Genomic DNA, 19063 nt, shown 5'->3' with positions numbered 1-19063 from the left:
ATTAATGTTTTGCCAGTAAAGGGTTTAGTTCAATCTGGCCTGTTCTTAAGCAAAGAGGATGATGTATCCCAGGGTAGACGGTGTTTGTAACTCCATGACAAATGGTGTGAGAATGAAAATGTGAATCATTTAGCAAGAACATGACATGGCAAGGCATAGAATCATGGTATGGTAATACCAAGGCATGAGGTATATTGAGATGGGTTGGCAGCTTGGCTTTCTTAAGGACATGATAGGCAAACATTAGGCTGTGGGAAAACAATAAGGGAACCAAGGCGAACTGTGGGTATAAATACATAGGGAGGACAATTGACGGATTAAAAAACAAAAGACAATAATTAAAAATAAACCTTTCAAATAAAACACCAAAACCAGAATTCAAGCTGCTGACATAACATTACTATGTTGTACTCATCCAGCTGTTTGTTTGTTTTTTGCCACCTTTCTGCTTGCAGCCAAACCTATTAGAGCTGGACATCAGCACCATCAACATCCATCTTCTTATTCACCCATCAGACCTACCATCAGAGGAGGGACTATTGCTTCTAGTCCACATCACCATTCACCCCGACAACAACCCCAGTAGAGCCAGGGCAAGTAAGTTGAGTTGCTACAATAGAACTCTCAGCAGTCTTTGCTGAAAATCTGAACATTTTTCTTTGTTTTATTAATAGCTGATCTCAGCGTGGTATTTTTCCATAAAGTACAGCTATGCTCATGAGGATGGTGCCAAGGTTTTGCCTGTTTTAAGCAGTTTCATTTGTTGACACATTAGTGTTAACCACATCAACCAAGACACATATTTAGGAGACTTGGATTAAAATGTGCTTTCCATGCTTTTACGAGTCAAATCGTTTTACCCTTAATAAAAATGACCAAAATGTTAATGTTGCAACCCAAGATATAGATTGGAGACGCCTGATCTCTGCTGCAGCTTTAGGCTTCCCTGTTTATCTTGTTAATTTCTGTCTTTTTAGGTATGACAACATTTTATTTATATGTCACGGAACACTTATGGCAGGATCCAAATGCACAGCAAAGAGACGATGTAAAACTCAGGAGGTAATCGTAGTCTTGGTCACACACAGGCAGAGGGCGGTACACAGGTAGACACTGGTTAGGCACAGACAAGGATCAGGCAGGCAGAGCTTAAAGACAAACAAGATTCCACAGTACAAGGTAGCAGAGTCAATGTACGAGTAACCACCGGCTGAGACAAGGCAAGGTCAAGACAAAAACAGGGATCATACACGTAAGACTTACAAATCAAACGCTGGTATGTAGGCATTGGAACACTAACAATCTGGAAAATGATCATAATGAATACTGGTGCTTAAATACATTGGATAAATAAGTGATCTCTGACATTGTATTGGAATTGATTACTAACAACAAGTCTGACACAGAACTTGAGGCCCTGTTCACAAAGTGCAGAGTTACAGATTAAGTTCAGCCACAATTATAATGCTAAACCCGTTTGGAAATCAGTCAATGTTTTGTCTTTACAGGTGAATTGAATCCTTGTCAGTTCCTTTTTATGTTTGTCTGTGGATTTCCAAACTGTTCTTTTCTCACCATGCTGCCTTTACTGGTATTGGTATTGGTACAGACTACTGGTTTCTATTCTTTACCACAAAAGCCACTCTACCTTAACTGCCAACAGTTACACCTGTAAGTGTACTCTCTACATCTGTGACTAGGTTCAGCAGGCCAACAGTCAGGTGGGAAAAAAATTTAGAAAAAATTCTTCTAATGGTACCATCAGTAAACATTAATATAAAAAATGTGTCTCATTCATTACAATGAGTAGGAAACATGAGACAAATGTGGGACAAACATTTTTTTTCTGTCCAAAACTATATCTCTGACTGATACAAGATACACTAAATGAGGACCAGTCAAACAAGTTCCAACAAAATGTGGACCCAATCACTCAGGTCCCAGAGCTTTCCAGACTATATAATATTAAAAGTTCAAATAAGACATCTGAAACAAAGTGAGAACAGGAACTCAAAATCTTTTCAGGGAAACATAAAAAATAAATAAATGTTAGAAAATTAGTCACTGCATTTAGCAGTACCAAAATGAAGGAACATCCATCATTAAAAATGACAACCAAAGAATCAGAAGTAATGACATAACCATCAAAAATAATGTAACATAAAACAGGCAAATCTATCAACTCGTTAAAAAACAAAAGTACAATGTTTGGTGAAAATAAATCAAACTTAAAACCTTACAAGCACATAACAACTAGAGCATATAAGTCAAGATTACAGACAGTGAGTGATCGGCACATACAATAGAATTGAATAGGGTTGAACCCCACCCGTTTAGACCATAGCCCAAATGGTGGGGCCCAGAATTAAATGAGGATCAAGTCAAAAGTTGTCGAAAGTACTGTTTTCTCTTCAAAACGTACATTTAAATGATAAACAATTAAAAATATGAAGAAAAATTATTTTGCGGATTATTTTACTCTGCACTGATATAAAGTTTTTTTTGACAGTGGTGTCAGAAATATGAGAAATAAGGTTGAGTGCTTACTAGGTTATTTTGGTGTCAGAAATTGTGTTTTAGTGAAACCTAAAATATTAGAAATAAACATATTGTGGACAACATTAAGCCTTTTAAGTTTAAAAGAAGGTTACGTTCAAACTAATGTATTGTACCTCGTAAAATGGAATCTCGACATGAGATTCCACTTGACCCTTCATGTTGAACTTATGTTGTACTTCACATAAGTCTTGGCTTGCTTCACGAGCTGTCGTGCCCAATTGTTTTGATAATTCCTATTTTCATTCTTGCTAATGATGTTTCATTTTTTTCTCTGATGGTCGTCCAGTGAATGTTTTTTTACTGTATATTTGGCTTTGAAGGCTGTTTCTGTGCTAATAAGTGTCAAGCTTTTGTCATGTTGCACATTGATAATAAGCTCTCACAGTCAGTGAGAGAAACAGTAATTGTGTTTGTGGCCTCATGTAATAAACTTTGGTACATCATTGTGTTTATGCAGTGTGTTAACTGGATCATAAATATACACTTATCTAGGGGAAAATTGCTTTCTGACATTCTTGACTTGTACACCATCTTACACACAAACAAGTTTGAATCATGAATCACAAATTATCATTATGTAGCATCTAAAAAGGGTATATGAATTTCACTGAACCCAGAATCAGTGGCAGTCAATAAGTTTACTGTAATCGCAATAATATCTGCCATCCTTGCCGTAAAGGTAACAAAGTATATGAATGACTATTGACTTGTGTTTAATTTATAAAAATGTGTTTTATTACATTAATATGTTTGATAACTGATCCTATCCTGCTGATTAATGTCAATTTACAATGATTTGCACCAGAAACCAGACCAGTTATATGTGAACTTCTGTGAGCCTTCTGAATTAAACAAAAGAAATACAATAATCTCAGTCATGTCTGAATTAGGTAGAAGAAAATTCCCATACATAGAGTGCTTCAAATTTGACTTGTCGGTTTGATTCATATAACTTTATTGAATTCAACCAATTGTAATCTAATAGCATCTAGAGAACACATGTATAGAGTGTTGGACAAGGCAACCTCCACTGATGACTAAGAACCTTCACCTACACATTATAGGTCAGTGGTTCTTTAAATCTGAATTATAAATCTTGTCTAATCTTGTGTTCAGAACAATCAATCAACAACAATTAATGTATAAAGCAAATTATATCTTGTGTACACCCTGGACAGGTCACCAGGCCATCACAGGGCACATTCACACCTACGGGCAATCTCCAACCATGAAAGGAAGCCAGGGAACCCGTAAAGAAAAGAAATGAGGTGTCAAAAGGAAAGAATATGCACACTCCACACAGTCCACCCCGGGAATTTAAACCAGGACTTTCCTGCTATGAGACAACAGTGCTACCACTGCACCACCAAGCCACCAATGCTTCATTGAGTCCAAGCTTGCCAAAGCCTCTTGGTTTATTCTGTTTTTCTTTATTGTTACTTCTGCAGAAGCGAGTCGTCCTGTTGTCTGAGGTTATTGGTAAAATGTTTATTCCACTGACTCTTAACACATGCCCAAACATACTGGAGTTACTAGATACTAGTTTGTACGTTAGTACTGTGCTACATTGATGTTACTGTAGGTCACATTTGATCTGCAACTTAATTTGCAACTATCTAGCTTTTCATTTTAAAGGTTACCTTTACTTAGTTTTTCACACATCATTATAGCTTGTGCACGCTACATCATGTCTAAACGCCACCAGAGATCCTTCCTACAGATGGCCATCAGCCAGTACAATTCCTCCTCTCTCTGTAAGGGTTGATTTCATCCGGGCAACAACATGTGTAATAAAACTTTAGCCAGTAATTAGATGTGAGAGTGTGTAGATGTGTTAGCATTCTTAACTTTGACAGTAATCAATGTGTACAATATAATTGCCCTCTGGAATTAATAAAGTTTTTTGAATCTTGAATCTAAAGAAATGACTCTTGCAGCACTAGCTTTTAGTCCTTGTATCCCATTCTTTCTATGTTTAATTTTAATTAAGTTTCATTTACCAACTAGCACCGCTTACTCCCAGTTTCTATTCGATACTGCGGGAAATACTGATCTACAGTATGGGTATCATACTGTTTTAACATCTTTAGTGCGTCCCACACAATCAGGGAAGACCAGAAATCTCACAGATCGTATATGCCCTACATTTAAGAATCTATGTATGTGCCCAGCTAGGAAAATACTCCACATGACATTAAATGCCAAACCATGTTTGAATTAAAAAGACAATTAAAAATATCTGCTGAGTACACATATTTATTACAGTACAGCCTAAATGCTTGTTTTCTAAATTAGTCAAACATCATAAAGACTTTGATTATTGTTTGCTTTGATGACTAAACGTGAGTCTGACACTTTACTGCATGTTGAGATTGAAGAGCTCTTGGCTTTCAACAAGGATAAACTCCACTATCTGGTTCTGGTAGACCATGTTTACTGCCATATTGCCTGCATCAAGTTCAGGCCACATTAGTGTGGGGCCAAACACGATACCAATACCTTGAGTGGACATTAGGTTCTTCCTGGAAAAGGCCAGAACCCTGAAAAACACCAGAGAAATAAAATAAAATAAATAAAATACAATTAGAATTTAAAACATGTATCACCTGTATAGCAACATACCAGATATATCTATGTAAACAACCTTAAAACAGACAATCCTAGTTTAAAAATTCTTTGCTCATAGGTCAATTAAAGTTTTATATTTTTTTACCATCTCAGATACTGTACACAAGAAAGGCAGCAACTCCCTAAACCTCTCAAATGTTAATTCCGGATGAAAGTGTGTTCAGTGTCATTGTATTTTTGTCTGCATATACTGTCAGCATAAGTGGTTGAGTTTCTAATGGATAGATAATAGTAGTAGGTTTTGTTTCTAAATCACTTTTTGAAGACTACAAGTGGAACATCATGGTGTAGTACAAGAAGAACTGTAAGACAGTAGTTAATAAAAAATAAAAACATGAATTTGTTTAAAAAAAATTGGAACATGAATGAAATGTTTATGAATACCATACCAAGGGTGATGATAAAGCTCTTCTGTAGATATATGTACACATACATTAGACTTAGAAGCATACAAGCATTCAACTAAATTGAGGTTGTAAGGAATTGCATCCCAGAACTATGATAGACGGGATGCTCTGTGACAGTGGGTTCTAGAGATAGTTACTGTAACGAGTTCTATCTGAAGAGCATGGGGGCAAACTAGTGAGGTTTTCATAAACAATTAGTAACATATCGTTTTGTTGCCACTTATTGTCCTACGTTCTCACTGCATTTTCAAAGCTCCACAGTGCGTGGTATATCTTTTTGACTTGTAGATCGCGACCTGCTCACACTCCTGAAGTGCTCTAGTTGAACCTCTTAAAAAACTCATGTGGGGCCTATGATTATGTGGCCCAGGAGACAATACCACATGACTAATATAGTTGGCTCACCCACCCATATTATTTAGTGCATGGATCGCTAAGACTACGACTTTTTATTGTTGTCTGGGGCAGACGCCTTATGAACAGTCCAAGACAACAGTATGCTAACTACAACATCCATCCATCCATCCATCCATCCATCCATCCATCCTCAACCGCTTTATCTGGGACCGGGTCGCGGGGGCAGCAGTCTGAGCAGAGAGTTCCAGACTTCCTTCTTCTTGGACAGTTCCTCCAGCTCTTCCGGTGGGACCCCAAGGCGTTCCCAGGCCAGCCGGGAGACATAGTCTCTCCAGCGTGTCCTGTTTCTTCCTTGGGGCCTCCTACCGGCGGGACATGCCCGGAACAGCTCCCCAGGGAGGCGTCCAGGAGGCATCCGAACCAGATGCCCGAGCCACCTCAACTGGCTCCTCTTGATGTGGAGGAGCAGCGACTCTACTCCGAGTTCCTCCTAGGTGACAGAGCTCCTTACCTTATCTCTAAGGGAGCGCCCAGCCACCCTACGGAGAAAGCTCATTTCAGCCGCTTGTATCCGTGACCTTGCCCTTTTGTCATGACCCAAAGCTCATGACCATAGGTGAAGGTAGGAACGTAGATTGACCGGTAAATTGAGAGCTTTGCCTATTGGCTCAGCTCCCTCTTCACCACGACGGACCGATACACCGACCGCATTACTGCAGCCGCCGCACCGATCCGTCTGTCAAACTCACGCTCCTTCTTTCCCTCACGCGTGAACAAGACCCCAAGATACTTAAACTCCTCCACTTGGGGCAGGAACTCTCCTACAACCTGGAGAGAGCAAACCACCTTTTTCCGGTGGAGAACCATGGCCTCAGATTTGGAGGAACTGATTCACATCCCAGCCGCTTCAAACTGCAAAACCGCACCAGTGCACGCTGGAGGTCCTGGCTCGATGAAGCCAACAGGACAACATCATCTGCAAAAAGCAAAGATGCTATGCTGTGGTCCCCAAACCAGACCAGCTGCCTCAGGAGTCCCACAGATCAATCAGACCTGGTAGGACTCCTTCTTCAGCTTGATGGCGTCCCTTACTGTACATCCGGCGTCCACCACCAGGTTCAGGGAATACCACCACGACAGGCACCGAAGACCCTGCGTCCACAGCTCCGAACGGCCGCGTTGACAATGGAGATGGAGAACATGGTCCACTCGGACTCTATGTCTCCAACCTCCCTCGGAATCTGGTCGAAGCTCTCCCGGAGGTGTGAGTTAAAGGTCCGTCTGACAGAAGGTTCAGCCAGGCGTTCCCAACAGACCCTCACAATACGTTTGGGCCTGCCAAGTTGTTCCAGCCTCCTTCCCTGCCAGCGGATCCTACTCACCACCAGGTGGTGATCAGTTGACAGCTCAGCCCCTCTCTTCACCCGAGTGTCCAGAACATATGGCCGAAGGTCAGGTGAAACGACTACAAAGTCTATCATCGACCTCCGGCCTAGGGTGTCCTGGTGCCATGTGCACCGATAGACACCCTTATGTTCGAACATGGTGTTTGTTATGGCCAAACTGTGTCTAGCACAGAAGTCCAATAACATAACACCATTCGGGTTCAGATCAGGGAGGCCGCTCCTCCCAATCACGCCTCTCCAGGCATCACTGTCGTTACCTACGTGGGCATTGAAATCTCCCAGGAGAACAATGGGGTCCCCAGTTGGAGCGCTTTCCAACACTCCCTCCAGAAACCCCAAGAAGGCCGGGTACTCCACACTATCATTTGGCCCGTAAGCACAAATGACAGTGAGTGACCTTTCCCCTACCTGAAGGCGCAGGGAAGCGACCCTTTTGTCCACCGGGGCAAACTCCAACACATGGCGACTAAGCTGGGGAGCTATGAGCAAGCCCACACCAGCCCGCCGCCTCTCACCGCAGGCAACTCCAGAGTAGAAGAGGGTCCAGCCCCTCTCAAGGAGTTGGGTTCCAGAGCCCAGGCTGTGTGTGGAGGTGAGCCCGACTATTTCTAGCCAGTACCGCTCGACCTCCTGCACAAGCTCAGGCTCCTTTCCCCCCAGTGACGTAACATTCCAAGACTGCTCTTCTATTAACTACATTTGTCCCACAGAGGAAATGTACTGAACATTTTTTGAGCTGCATGAGGAGGGTTTCTGTTTGAGTTCTCTGTGGGACATCAAAAGACATCTGGATGCGCTCAAGTAGCAGCAACTTCAGGGACGGGGGCATGTCATTACAGACAAGCCCGCTACAGTGAGGACTATTAAAACTAAATTACTCCTGTGGGAGAATTAGATGCTGAGCTATTTCCCGCTGCCAAACTGTGAACAAAAAGATCTTTACCACCATGTTCACAGTTTTACTTTTATTTATTTTGCACTGAGTTTAGCCAGCGATTTGCCAAATTTCATGAGTGCTTGACTTTGTTGACCACCCACAGCAGAGTGACAGAGTTCATCATGTCCCTTCCTCCACTGACAGGCGTATTCATATGATGATGTATCCCCACCTTGGCTGAATGTTTAGTTGAAAAACACATCACCCCTTTACCAAATCCTCTTTGGATAACATCTACAGTCGTAGCACTTCAAAGCAATCACCTTTTTTAGTGCAGTACGGTTGCATTGCCACTGTGCAACAGCTGCGTCCCCAACTAAGGATTTTTAATCCTGCAGCAAGCTGAAAAAAATCAGGGCAATAGTCTCGTTTTAACCATGAGGTGGCGCAAAGATATGAGGTTCGACTGTTCATTTCTATCTGTATCTGTACAGATAACATTCCGTTGTGTGGTGGTTATTAAGCACAAACAACAATGTCATGTTTATTGTATCATTAAATGTAGAGTGGATAATTTTTAAATATTATAGATTATTATGCGACAAGTGTTTGTTGTCAATTGCCAAAGCTGCTGATGTCTTTACACAGTTCCCAGGACAGCCAAGAGACATAGTCCCTCCTCCAGCCAATCCAATATGACAATTTAAGTATAATAACATAAAATAGGAATCTATATTTATTCATCAATCTGTGTTATAAATGTATTTTATATGTATCTCTGTACTTCTCTTCTGGTTTGTTGGTCAGAAGAAAAAAATAACAAACAAACTGGTTTTTCGTTTCTCTTGATACGGAACTCAAGTGTTGTTTTTTCAACACAAGGCATGAAGTTGGATTTAATTTCTCTAATCTGTACTTCTGTTTTGAGGACCAAACTCGTACGTTCTAACAGTTTGATTTCCCCATCAGAGTAAAAGGTGGGAAAACGAGAAAACGAGTTGTCTTCCTGTTTTCCGTTTTTTCCTCAAAACGAGAAAATGGGAAACGACTTTAAATCTTTTTATTTGTCTGGTTTTAGAACCGGAGGAACTGTTAATGGCGTCTGAATACGCTGGGTACACAGCACGTGGTTGTTTGCGTTGGCTGTCATGGCAAAGTAGTCAGAACCACAGCTCCCAGTAAGTCCAGTAACTTCGTTTTGTAACGAGAGACCCCCCCCCCCCCACCACACACGCTGTAAGGTTTCCTCTGAAAATACGCATGTTAGAGGACAGATGGATGCGCAGCCTAAGAAAATTAGACTCTTATTTTGAAACACAGTACCACAAGAGGAGAACAACAGGAAGCCGGTGCTCATGGGCAAATTAAGTAATGTATTTATATTTTCCTTTCCAAACTGAAATCAAGCCGTTTTCTGGTTAAGTTGTCTAGAAGATAAAATACAAAGAACATCTGTTTTCTCATTTCTCTTGATATAAGCAAAAGATGGAATTTAATCACAGCACCATGTTAAAAACGAATAAACTGAAAACGGTGTTTTCAAAACTAGACCCGGAATTGGATTTAAAAGCCGTTTTACTATTTATGGTTTTGAGAAAAAAAACGAGAAAACAAGTCGTTTTTCCCAGCTTTTACACTGGTGGGGAAATCAAACTGTTAGAACGTACATGGAACGAGTGGCCCTGCTGCCCCGTCTTTGTTGATTGCACACATTAAGAGAAGAGACACACAGTGTGTTTCCAATTTATTTTGATTGTGCGTGCCATTGCAACTGAATGGGGAGCTGGCCTATAGTCTGCATAAACGACCAATTAATGACTTTGAATAAAACGTAGGGGAGAGCCCTACATATATACATATGCTTATTGTGCACTATAAATGTTAACGGTTATGCTGGATGAAGACGAAAATAACTCCTCCTGCTCTGCAGCATAAACCACTTTGACCGCTTTTAAGGTGTGTGTGAAAACAGTTATACCTGTAAGATATAGCCAATGTCCTTTAAACGGAAGCCCAAACATTTTACTTCACCGGAATGACCTTAATCACAATATCTGCAGGAAAACAAGCTTTTATTACAAAGGCAACACAGTGAATTTGGAACGTGCTCCGCACCCTACACAGGGCATTTTGGTTCACAGTCGCTAAAGCAAGCTTCCCATCCTTTCCCCCTACTCCGTATTGGCACAGAGACATGTTAACATCTTGTCACCACCTGGTCAGCAGGTGTGAAATACTTTAGCTCTGAGACAAAGAAAAAGCCCCATGGGAGATCGGGCAGCATGATCAGCTGCACCTACGTCGGTTGTAGGACGCCAAAACCTTTTACTTCACTTTTTTTAAAACTCTTTTCATGGTATTTCACCTAACAAGTCTGGCAGACTACCACCAACTGCATTTCCATGGTCAAATCAACTTATTGTTCGATTGATACAGTTTAGAGGAAAGATGATGTGTTGTGACAAGCTTATTTCGGTTTTAAACTGCTTGTTAGACTTGCTAATACTATTCGCTATCACAAGTTTTCTAGTGATGACAACACACACCCCTTACATACACACTTCACGCTCCTGCCATCTGATCTGAGCTTCCGTTTAAAGCACTGGTCCCCACCCTTTTTTGCACCATGGACCGGTTTAATGTCATGCAATATTTTCATGGACTGGTCTTTACAGTGTGGCAGAAATAAAGTATACAACAAAATAAAATAATATGATCGCGTAACATGCAGAATGTTTGGTCTCCAAGTCGCAAAGCAGCTTGAAGGCATCCTTGCCTTGCTAGATAGGCAATGTCTCATCACTGGCTCTTTTTGGCTGCGCAAAAAAACCTTCCAAAGATGTTTGTTTGTTAGCTTTGGGGTTTCAATCCAGTGGTAATCCAGTGGTAATGTATTACGTGTTATCAGCCGGAGCAGCCTCAGTGTGTTGCAGTAATCCAGCCTGGAGGAGGTGATGTGTCGTGCCAAAAAAACAAACAAAAAAAAAAACACCTTGTTTAAACATAGCTCAGCTGACCTGAGACTACAGCTAAAAATTTCAGTTTTAAACTGCTTGTAAAGCTTGGTAATACTAACCGCTACAAGTTTTTAGTGGGTGTGGGATTGCAAGACTTCATGCTCCTGCCATCTGATCGGAGCTTCTGATATCCAGGGGATATTGGATATATCTTACTGATTTAACTGTAAAAGTGGTCAAATAACCTGCTGGTTCATGCTGCAGAGCAAAAGATGTCACTAACCCTTTTCATCATTTTAATTTCATACAGTATAAACTGTTCTTGCCGCTCGTGCAGACTAAACGTCTGTAGAATCAACATGTTGCAATAATGAGTTGTAGATCTGCTGAGTCCTGGCATCATGGCTTGTCATAGAAATAAACCACTGTACCACTACAAACAGTGCTACTACAAATAGTGCTACTGTACTGCTACAGAAGACGCACCCCTATGCTACTTAAAAACAATGAATGAGGTGATGGTGCTGGTCTGTTTAAGTAAGTTGATAGGCTGCAGAGACAAAGGGCAGACACGCTATGAAGTTGTATCTCTGCTAAAGAAGCTCTTTCTAGTGAAACCTTGAGAGTAATCACCAAATAAAATGCATTAAATACATTTTGGCAATTGGTGTGAAATCTACGAGGACGTTTGAGAATGTGAAACTATAGGCACCGCACTAGACGTCAGTGTTTAAAATCCTTATGCAGCAATGCACCCATGGTGCAGTGGTGACACAACTGTACTGCAGTAAAACAGTGGTCATTTTGAATTGCTACAACTGTACGTTACGTGACTAGCAAATTATAAATTGCACTTCTTGCACATCTACTGTCAACTTAGGAAAAAATTGGAATCAGAGTGAAAATAAATGGGTAGATTTTTAGCAGCACATCAGTTGATGAGTGACTTTTTACTGGACTGTTTAATGCAGTCAGATCGACATAGTCACACCTCAGTGAAAACAAAAAAAAAACCTTCAGGTCACTTTTATGTTTATATGTTTTTTGTCAAGGTCATTTATTTGGCTATGGATCATTCTGATCTAACTCAACTGAAACAGGTGCTTTTAGGCCTACCTCTGCAGGTGGCTGAAGAGCACCTTCATAGTGTCCTGGTTTGGCTTGGGCAGCTCCTGGATCAGTTTCTTCACAGTTTGAATTTTGTGTGTGGATTCTCTTATTTCTGTTCAAAGAAAAACACAAATTGTTTAAACTCTGGGTGCGTAGGACACTGTTCATATTTAATCAAAAAAGGAACAGAACAATCTATACAATATTGTGTGGTAGTGTTGTTTTTATGTGTTTTGAATAGTTTGTAATCTTGTTAAATATTCTGACAATCTCACGCTCCTTCCTTTTATATTTTTTATTTATATTTGATCTGTATTTGCGGAAGGATTCTGAGTTGGTGGCAACTTGTGGATTGGCTGACTGATGGTAAGCGTATCGTGTCACTTCTAGTTACTGAGGTTTGCTGCCGCTACGTGTGTACAGCGTTACTCTCCACTCTTTTCTAAATATTATCGCCTTATATCTGGTAGCGACTGCTGTTCGGTGCTCGGTTTGTCTTATGTTTAGCTTATCCTTGCTAATACTATCTGCTATCACAAGTTTTCTAGTGATGACAACACACACCCCTCACATACACACTTCACGCTCCTGCCATATGATCTGAGCTTCCGTTTAAAGCACTGTTCCCCACCCTTTTTTGCACCATGGACCGGTTTAATGTCATGCAATATTTTCATGGACTGGTCTTTACAGTGTGGCAGAATTATACTATACAACAAAATAAAATGATCTGCCTCCTTTAGTGACGGTAATAGTATCTGTAATAAGTGTACGCTAATTGCGGGTTTGGAGGCGAGGTTGTCAGACTTAGAGTTTCAGCTTTGCGTCTTAAAAAACAGGCCAGCTAGCCAGGCCCCTTTAGCCGGTGCGGAGCCTCCTAGTTTAACTGCTAGCAGTCCCTCAGCAGGCCCCACAAAGCTGGGTCATGACTGGGTGACAGCTCGTAAGAAAGGTAGCTTTAGGCAGGCGCCCACGGTTCACCACCAACCACTTCAGGTTTCAAATAGATTTTCCCCACTCAGCGACACACCTGCTGAAAAACCCACTCTGATCATTGGTGACTGCATAGTCCAAAACGTGGAGTTAGAGAATCATAGTTAGGTGTTTACCTGGGGCCAGAGCGAGCGACATTGAGTCTTATCTTAAGCTCCTGTCTAGGATAAGCATAAGTATGCTAAGATCGTAATTCACGCAGGAGCTAATGACGCCTGGTTACGCCAATCGGAAGTCACTAAAACTAAGATTCAGTCGGTGTGTTCGTTCACCAAAACTATGTCAAACTCCATATTTTTCTCTAAACCCCTCTCCAATGTGACCAGTGATGACATGTATAGGCGGTTGTCATCGCTCCACCGCTGGTTGTCTAGGTGGTGTCCTGCAAACGATGTGGGCTTTGTGGCTAATTGGAGCAGTTTTGGGGGAAAACCTGGGCTAATTAGAAGAGACAGCGTCCATCCCACTTTGGACGGAGCCTTTCTGCTCTCTAATAACATGACTATTTTGCTTAGCCTCTCTCTGTGTCTGTGATGTGAGCATGAGATGGCATATGCCATGACACAGTACCATTAAGGAAAAACTGTGTAACAAAGACATTGAGCTGCTAGCGGTGGGCATGAGGCCATTCTACCTGCCACGTGAGTTTACACATGTTATAATAATTGCTGCGTATGCCCTACCCTCTGCTAAAATCCTTCTAAGACCCTGCTCTCAGTCACCAGCAGGCTGCAAACACAGCACCCACAGGCCCTCTTCCTGATCTCTGGGGACTTCAACCATGCACCTCCTTCAGCTGCTCTGCCTACATACACCCAGTGTGTCACCTGCCCCACCAGAGACAATAAAACACTGGACTTATTCTACGCCAACACCAAAGAGGCCTACACTGCATTCTCCCTCCCACCCCTGTGCAGAGCTGACCATAACATCCTGCATCTCCTGCTTGTGTATAAACCTGTAGTACACAGGCAGCTGGTGGCAGTGAAGAGGTGGACAGCTGGGAGCAAGGAGGCTCTCAGGGACCTTTTGTCACCTCACACCACTGGACCACCCTCCAAAGTCCTTCACACCTTTACACAAAGGCCTTTACCGTCAGCCCTGCAGACCGGCGACTCATACCAGCAACACTCCTCCATTACAGACCATCCTGAGACACTGAATCCTTGTCCTTCTCCAGCACCCAGATGAGGAAAGAGCTTAAGAAGATCAAGGCCAGGAAAGCACCCGGAGCAGATGGCACTAGCTCCAGACCCCTAAAGTCTTGCGAAGGCGAACTGTGTGGAGTTATGAAGCATGTCTTCAATCTGAGCCTCAAGCTGAGGATGGTACCACGGCTCTGGAAGGCCTCCTGTGTGGTACCAGTGCCCAAGACACCACATGCCAAGACCTCAGCAGCTTCAGACCAGTGGCCCTGATGACACACCTGATGAAGACACTGGAGAGACTGGTCCTGGGTCACCTCCGCTCTGCGGTGGGAACCTACCTGGACCCGCTGCAGTTCGCCCACTCAGAGATCGGCAGCCTAAAGCACAGGACCCGGCAACTAGAAAGGCATTAACGTTCTAACAAAATAAATGTAAACTGCATAGCATGTAGGACACACATTCAGGAGCGACTTCCTCCAAATGACAGAAATCACTGTCTAGATCCAACAACTATAATAAAAATACCAAGTCCTCTGTTCTACTTAGAGAGCTTTTTCCCCATAACTCAAATGGAGTTAACTTCAATAATTTACTCATCTAAGTTGTCCACTTGTCTTTTAGACCCAATCCCAACCAGATTACTCAAAGAAGTTCTACCTTTAATCAGCTCGTCCATATTGAAACAAATCAACCAATCCACAGCTATGTACCACAGACTTTTAAGGTTGCTGTGGTCAAACCTTTATTGAAAAAAACACTACTTTGGACAGTGGAGAACTAGCCAACTATAGGCCCATTTCAAATTTTCCCTTTATTTCTTGAAAAAATCATGGCTAAACAATTATCTGACCACCTGAGTGGGAATAACTTGTACGAAGATTTTCGGTCAGGATTTAGAAAATATCATAGCACAGAAACGGCTCTTGTTGGAGTCACTAATGATCTTCTATTAGCTTCGGACAATGGTCTAGATTCTGTCCTTGTCCTGTTAGATCTTAGTGCTACATTTGATACCATTTATCATAACATTCTATTACAGAGACTAGAAAATAGCATCGGAATTAAAGGAACAGCACTGAGATGGTTTAAATCCTGTTTGTTAAACAGGATCCAGTGTGTATATGTTATGACAAATCCTCCATATTCACAAAGATTAGATATGGAGTACCACAGGGTTCTGTGCTTGGTTCTGAATATTGTTCAGTTTATACATGTCTCCTCTCCTCAATGCTTCCTAAGATTATTAGGAAGCATTCTATAATTTTTTATTGTTATGCAGATGATACTAAGCTATATATGTATTTGGAACCAAATGAAACAGATCAACTAGTCAAAATTCCTGGATGAAATTCCTGGAAATTAAAATCAGATAAAACCGAAATTCTTATCGTTGGGCCTAAAAATCATAGAGACTATTGAGTTAGATAGCCACCTTGGATGCCATCACATTAGCTTCAGATTCTACTGTGAGGAACCTTGATGTCATCTTTGACCAGGATCTCTCTTTCACATCGTATATTAAACAAATCTTCAGAACCGCCTACTCTCATCTTAGAAATAAAGCTAAAATCAGAAGCATGCCCCTCAGAGCGATGAAGAGAAACTGAAACCTCTAGGCTGGACTACTGTAACTCCTTACTCAGTCCTAAAAGCTCCTTAGAAAGCCTACAGCTTATTCAAATGCTGCAGCCAGAGTTCTGACAGGACTTAGAGAGATCAAATTTCTCCTAGATTAGCTTCTCTGCACTGGCTGCCTGTAAAATGTAGGATAGAATTTAAAATTCTCCTACTCACCTACAAAGTACTCAATGATAAAGCTCCTTCTTATCTTAAAGACCTCATAGTTCCTTATGCTCCCAGCAGAACACTTAGTTCTCAGAGCGCTGGGCTACTTGTGGTTCCTAGAGTGTTTAAATGTAGAACGGGGGGCAGAGCTTTTAGCTACCAAGCTCCTCTCCTCTGGAACCAGCTCCCTCTTCAGGTTCGAGAAGCTGACACACTCTCCACCTTTAAGATTAGTCTTAAACCTTTCTTTTTGATAAAGATTATAGTTAGAGATGGTTCAGGTCACTGGCAATGATTGTTAGTCACAGGATCCATCTTTTAGTTAAGCTGCAATAGACATAGACTGCTGGGTGACTTAATTTATACACTGAGCTCCTCTGTTTCCTTCTACCTCCTCTGTCCAATAACCTCCCATCATTGTCCCATGTTTAACTAACCCTGTCTCTTTCTCTCCAGTAGTTGTGCTTCTCTCTCTCTCTCTCTCTCTCTCTCTCTCTCTCTCTCTCTCTCTCTCTCTGTCTGTCTCTCTCTCTCTGTCTCTCTCTCTCTCTCTCTCTCTGTCCTCACCTACAGGTATCATAGGACTCAAAGTTTGGTGTCTGTGATGGCCAGCTGCAGATCCAACCATCCTGCCAGTTTCCAGTCCCTGTTCCAACCATCCTGCCTGTGCTCTGTTGTTGCTTGTTGTTGTTGTTGTTGCTGTGCTTTCTCTCTCTATCCCCTTACCCCAACCGGTCAAGGCAGATGGCCACCCACATTCAGCCTGGTCTTCTGGAGGTTTATTCCTCGTTAGAGAGGGAGTTTTTACTCTCCACTGTTGCTGTCAAATTGTAATTAAAGGCTTGCTGTATGTGGGATTTGTTGGGTTTGGTTGTGTAAGGTCTTAAACCTTACTATGTAAAGTGCCTTGAGATACCTTTGGTGTGATTTGGCACTATATAAATAAACTTGAATTGAATTGTGTCCCTGCCTCTAGCATGCACCAGGGCATTGCAGCTAAGTATGAGAATCAAGGACCGGCTGGAATGAGACCAACACCAAGTCAAATTCCTCGTTCTGTAAGGGGCACTCTACGGGACCTGGCAATAAAGCTTTTCTGATTCCTGAGGCCATGGTCCTTGGCCGGAAATAAAGGTGGTTTGCTCTCTCCATGTTGGAGGATTCAATTCAGCTTCGCTTGAAACACCAGGAGCAACTTTAGGGTTCAGTGTCTTGCCCAAGAACACTTCTACATATCAACCATAGCGGGGGCTTGAACTGCCAATCTTGCAGTTAGAGGAAGACCTCCCTACCAATATGGATTCTACAACTAAAGACTCTAGGAACTACAGGTAGACCAGGGAGCCATGAGATCTTTAAGATAAGAAGGGGAGCTTTATCAGTGCTTTGTAAGTGAGTAGGAGAATTTTAAATTCTATCCTACATTTTACAGGTAGCCAGTGCAGAGAAGCTAATGTGAATGTAATGTAATGAAGCTAATCTAACAGAACAAGGACAGAGACAAGACCATTGTTTGAAGAGAAGATCATTAATGACTAACCAGAGCTGTTTCTGTACTATGATGTTTTCTATATCCTGACTAAAAATCTGTTTTTCTCTTTGAGTGATGTGGTTGGAATTGGGTCTAAAAGACAAGTGGATGACTTGGAAGAGTAAATTATTGAAGTTAACTCCATATGTTTTATTGGGGGAAAGCTCTCTAAGTAAGACAGAGGTCTTGATAAATTTAAAGTTGATGGTGAAGTGATTTCTGTCATTCGGATGACTTAAAGGGATAGTAGGCTTAACAAAGCTATGACTCTATACATGTCATTGCTGGTCGCATTGGGGAGGGGTCCAGAGAAATCTATGGAGTCCGACATTGTTTTAGCAAATGAACAAACAGACTAAATGTTAATTTTAGTGACATCCGTTTACCAGGCGTCATTAGTTTATGCGTGTATTACGATCTTGCGTGCTTACGCTAAGGTACAGGAACTTAGGATAAGACTCAATGTTGCCCGCTCTGGCCCTAAGCAAACACTTAACTATGAACGCTGGATTCTCTAACTTCAGATTTCAGACTATGGAGTCACCAATCATCAGAGTGGGTTTCTCAGACGGTGTGTCGCTGAGTGAGGAAATTTTTTTTTCAAATGTGAAGCTGTTGGTGGGAAATCGTTGGTGCCTGCCTAAAACTACGTTTCTTATGAGCTGTCACCCAGTCATTACCTGGCTGCTTGGGGCCTGCCGAGGGACTACTAGGTAATAGTCTCCACACCGGCTAAAGGGCCCTGGCTAACTGACCTGTGTAGGGTTGAGACTCTAAGTTTAACAACCTTGCCTCCAAAACTGCAACTAGTGTACACTTATTCCAGATGCCATTATCACTAAAGGAGACAGAGGGTAAGCTAAACATTAGACACACCAAGCACTGAACAGAGAGAGAGAGAGAGACATGGAAGACATAGCAGGAAAATGAGATAGGCACTAAGCTAGCAGGGATAACACTAGGTAACTGTGAAGATTAGCAGGATGTTTAATGAAAAAAAAGATGCTTGAGTATTACAACTCTTAGCGCCTCTTAGCAGTTGCTACAAGATATAAGGGAATAATGTTTAGAATAGAGCGGAGAGTAACGCCATACACACGTAGCGGCAGCAAACCTGGTTCCAACATCGGTTGAATTCTCCTCTCCAGCACCCTTGCATAGACTCTGCCAGGGAGGCTGAGAAGTGTGATCGCCTGTAGTTGGAACACACTCTCCTGCAGGAGGTGGAGAACACTGGTACACAATGTCTCCAACCTCTCTTGGGTGGTCGAAATTCCCCTGGAGGTGTGAGTAAAAGATTCCTCT

The 19063-nt window shown here is 41.9% G+C and overlaps 1 protein-coding gene across 8 annotated transcripts in view; it reads left to right on the top strand.

Moving 5' to 3' along the window:
* Nucleotides 1-4474, top strand: part of LOC114847415 (kinesin heavy chain-like) — a 56918-nt gene extending 52444 nt beyond the window's left edge. For 4 of the 8 annotated variants that reach the window (XM_055504969.1, XM_055504971.1, XM_029137133.3 and 1 more), the window contains one exon: nt 456-3002. In XM_055504969.1, the coding sequence (XP_055360944.1) occupies nt 456-586 (131 nt within the window). In that variant the 3' untranslated portion in view covers nt 587-3002. Of the gene's footprint in view, nt 1-455; nt 3003-3737 lie in introns of those variants that run through there. The other 4 variants (XM_029137130.3, XM_029137126.3, XM_029137131.3 and 1 more) reach the window with 4 other exon arrangements.
* Nucleotides 4475-19063: the final 14589 nt, after the last annotated feature.

Source organism: Betta splendens, chromosome 21 (genome assembly GCF_900634795.4).
Source record: "Betta splendens chromosome 21, fBetSpl5.4, whole genome shotgun sequence".
Classification (NCBI taxonomy): Eukaryota; Metazoa; Chordata; class Actinopteri; order Anabantiformes; family Osphronemidae; genus Betta; species Betta splendens.
Note: the sequence above shows the minus strand (reverse complement) of the source record. Positions and strands in the feature narration are given on the sequence as shown.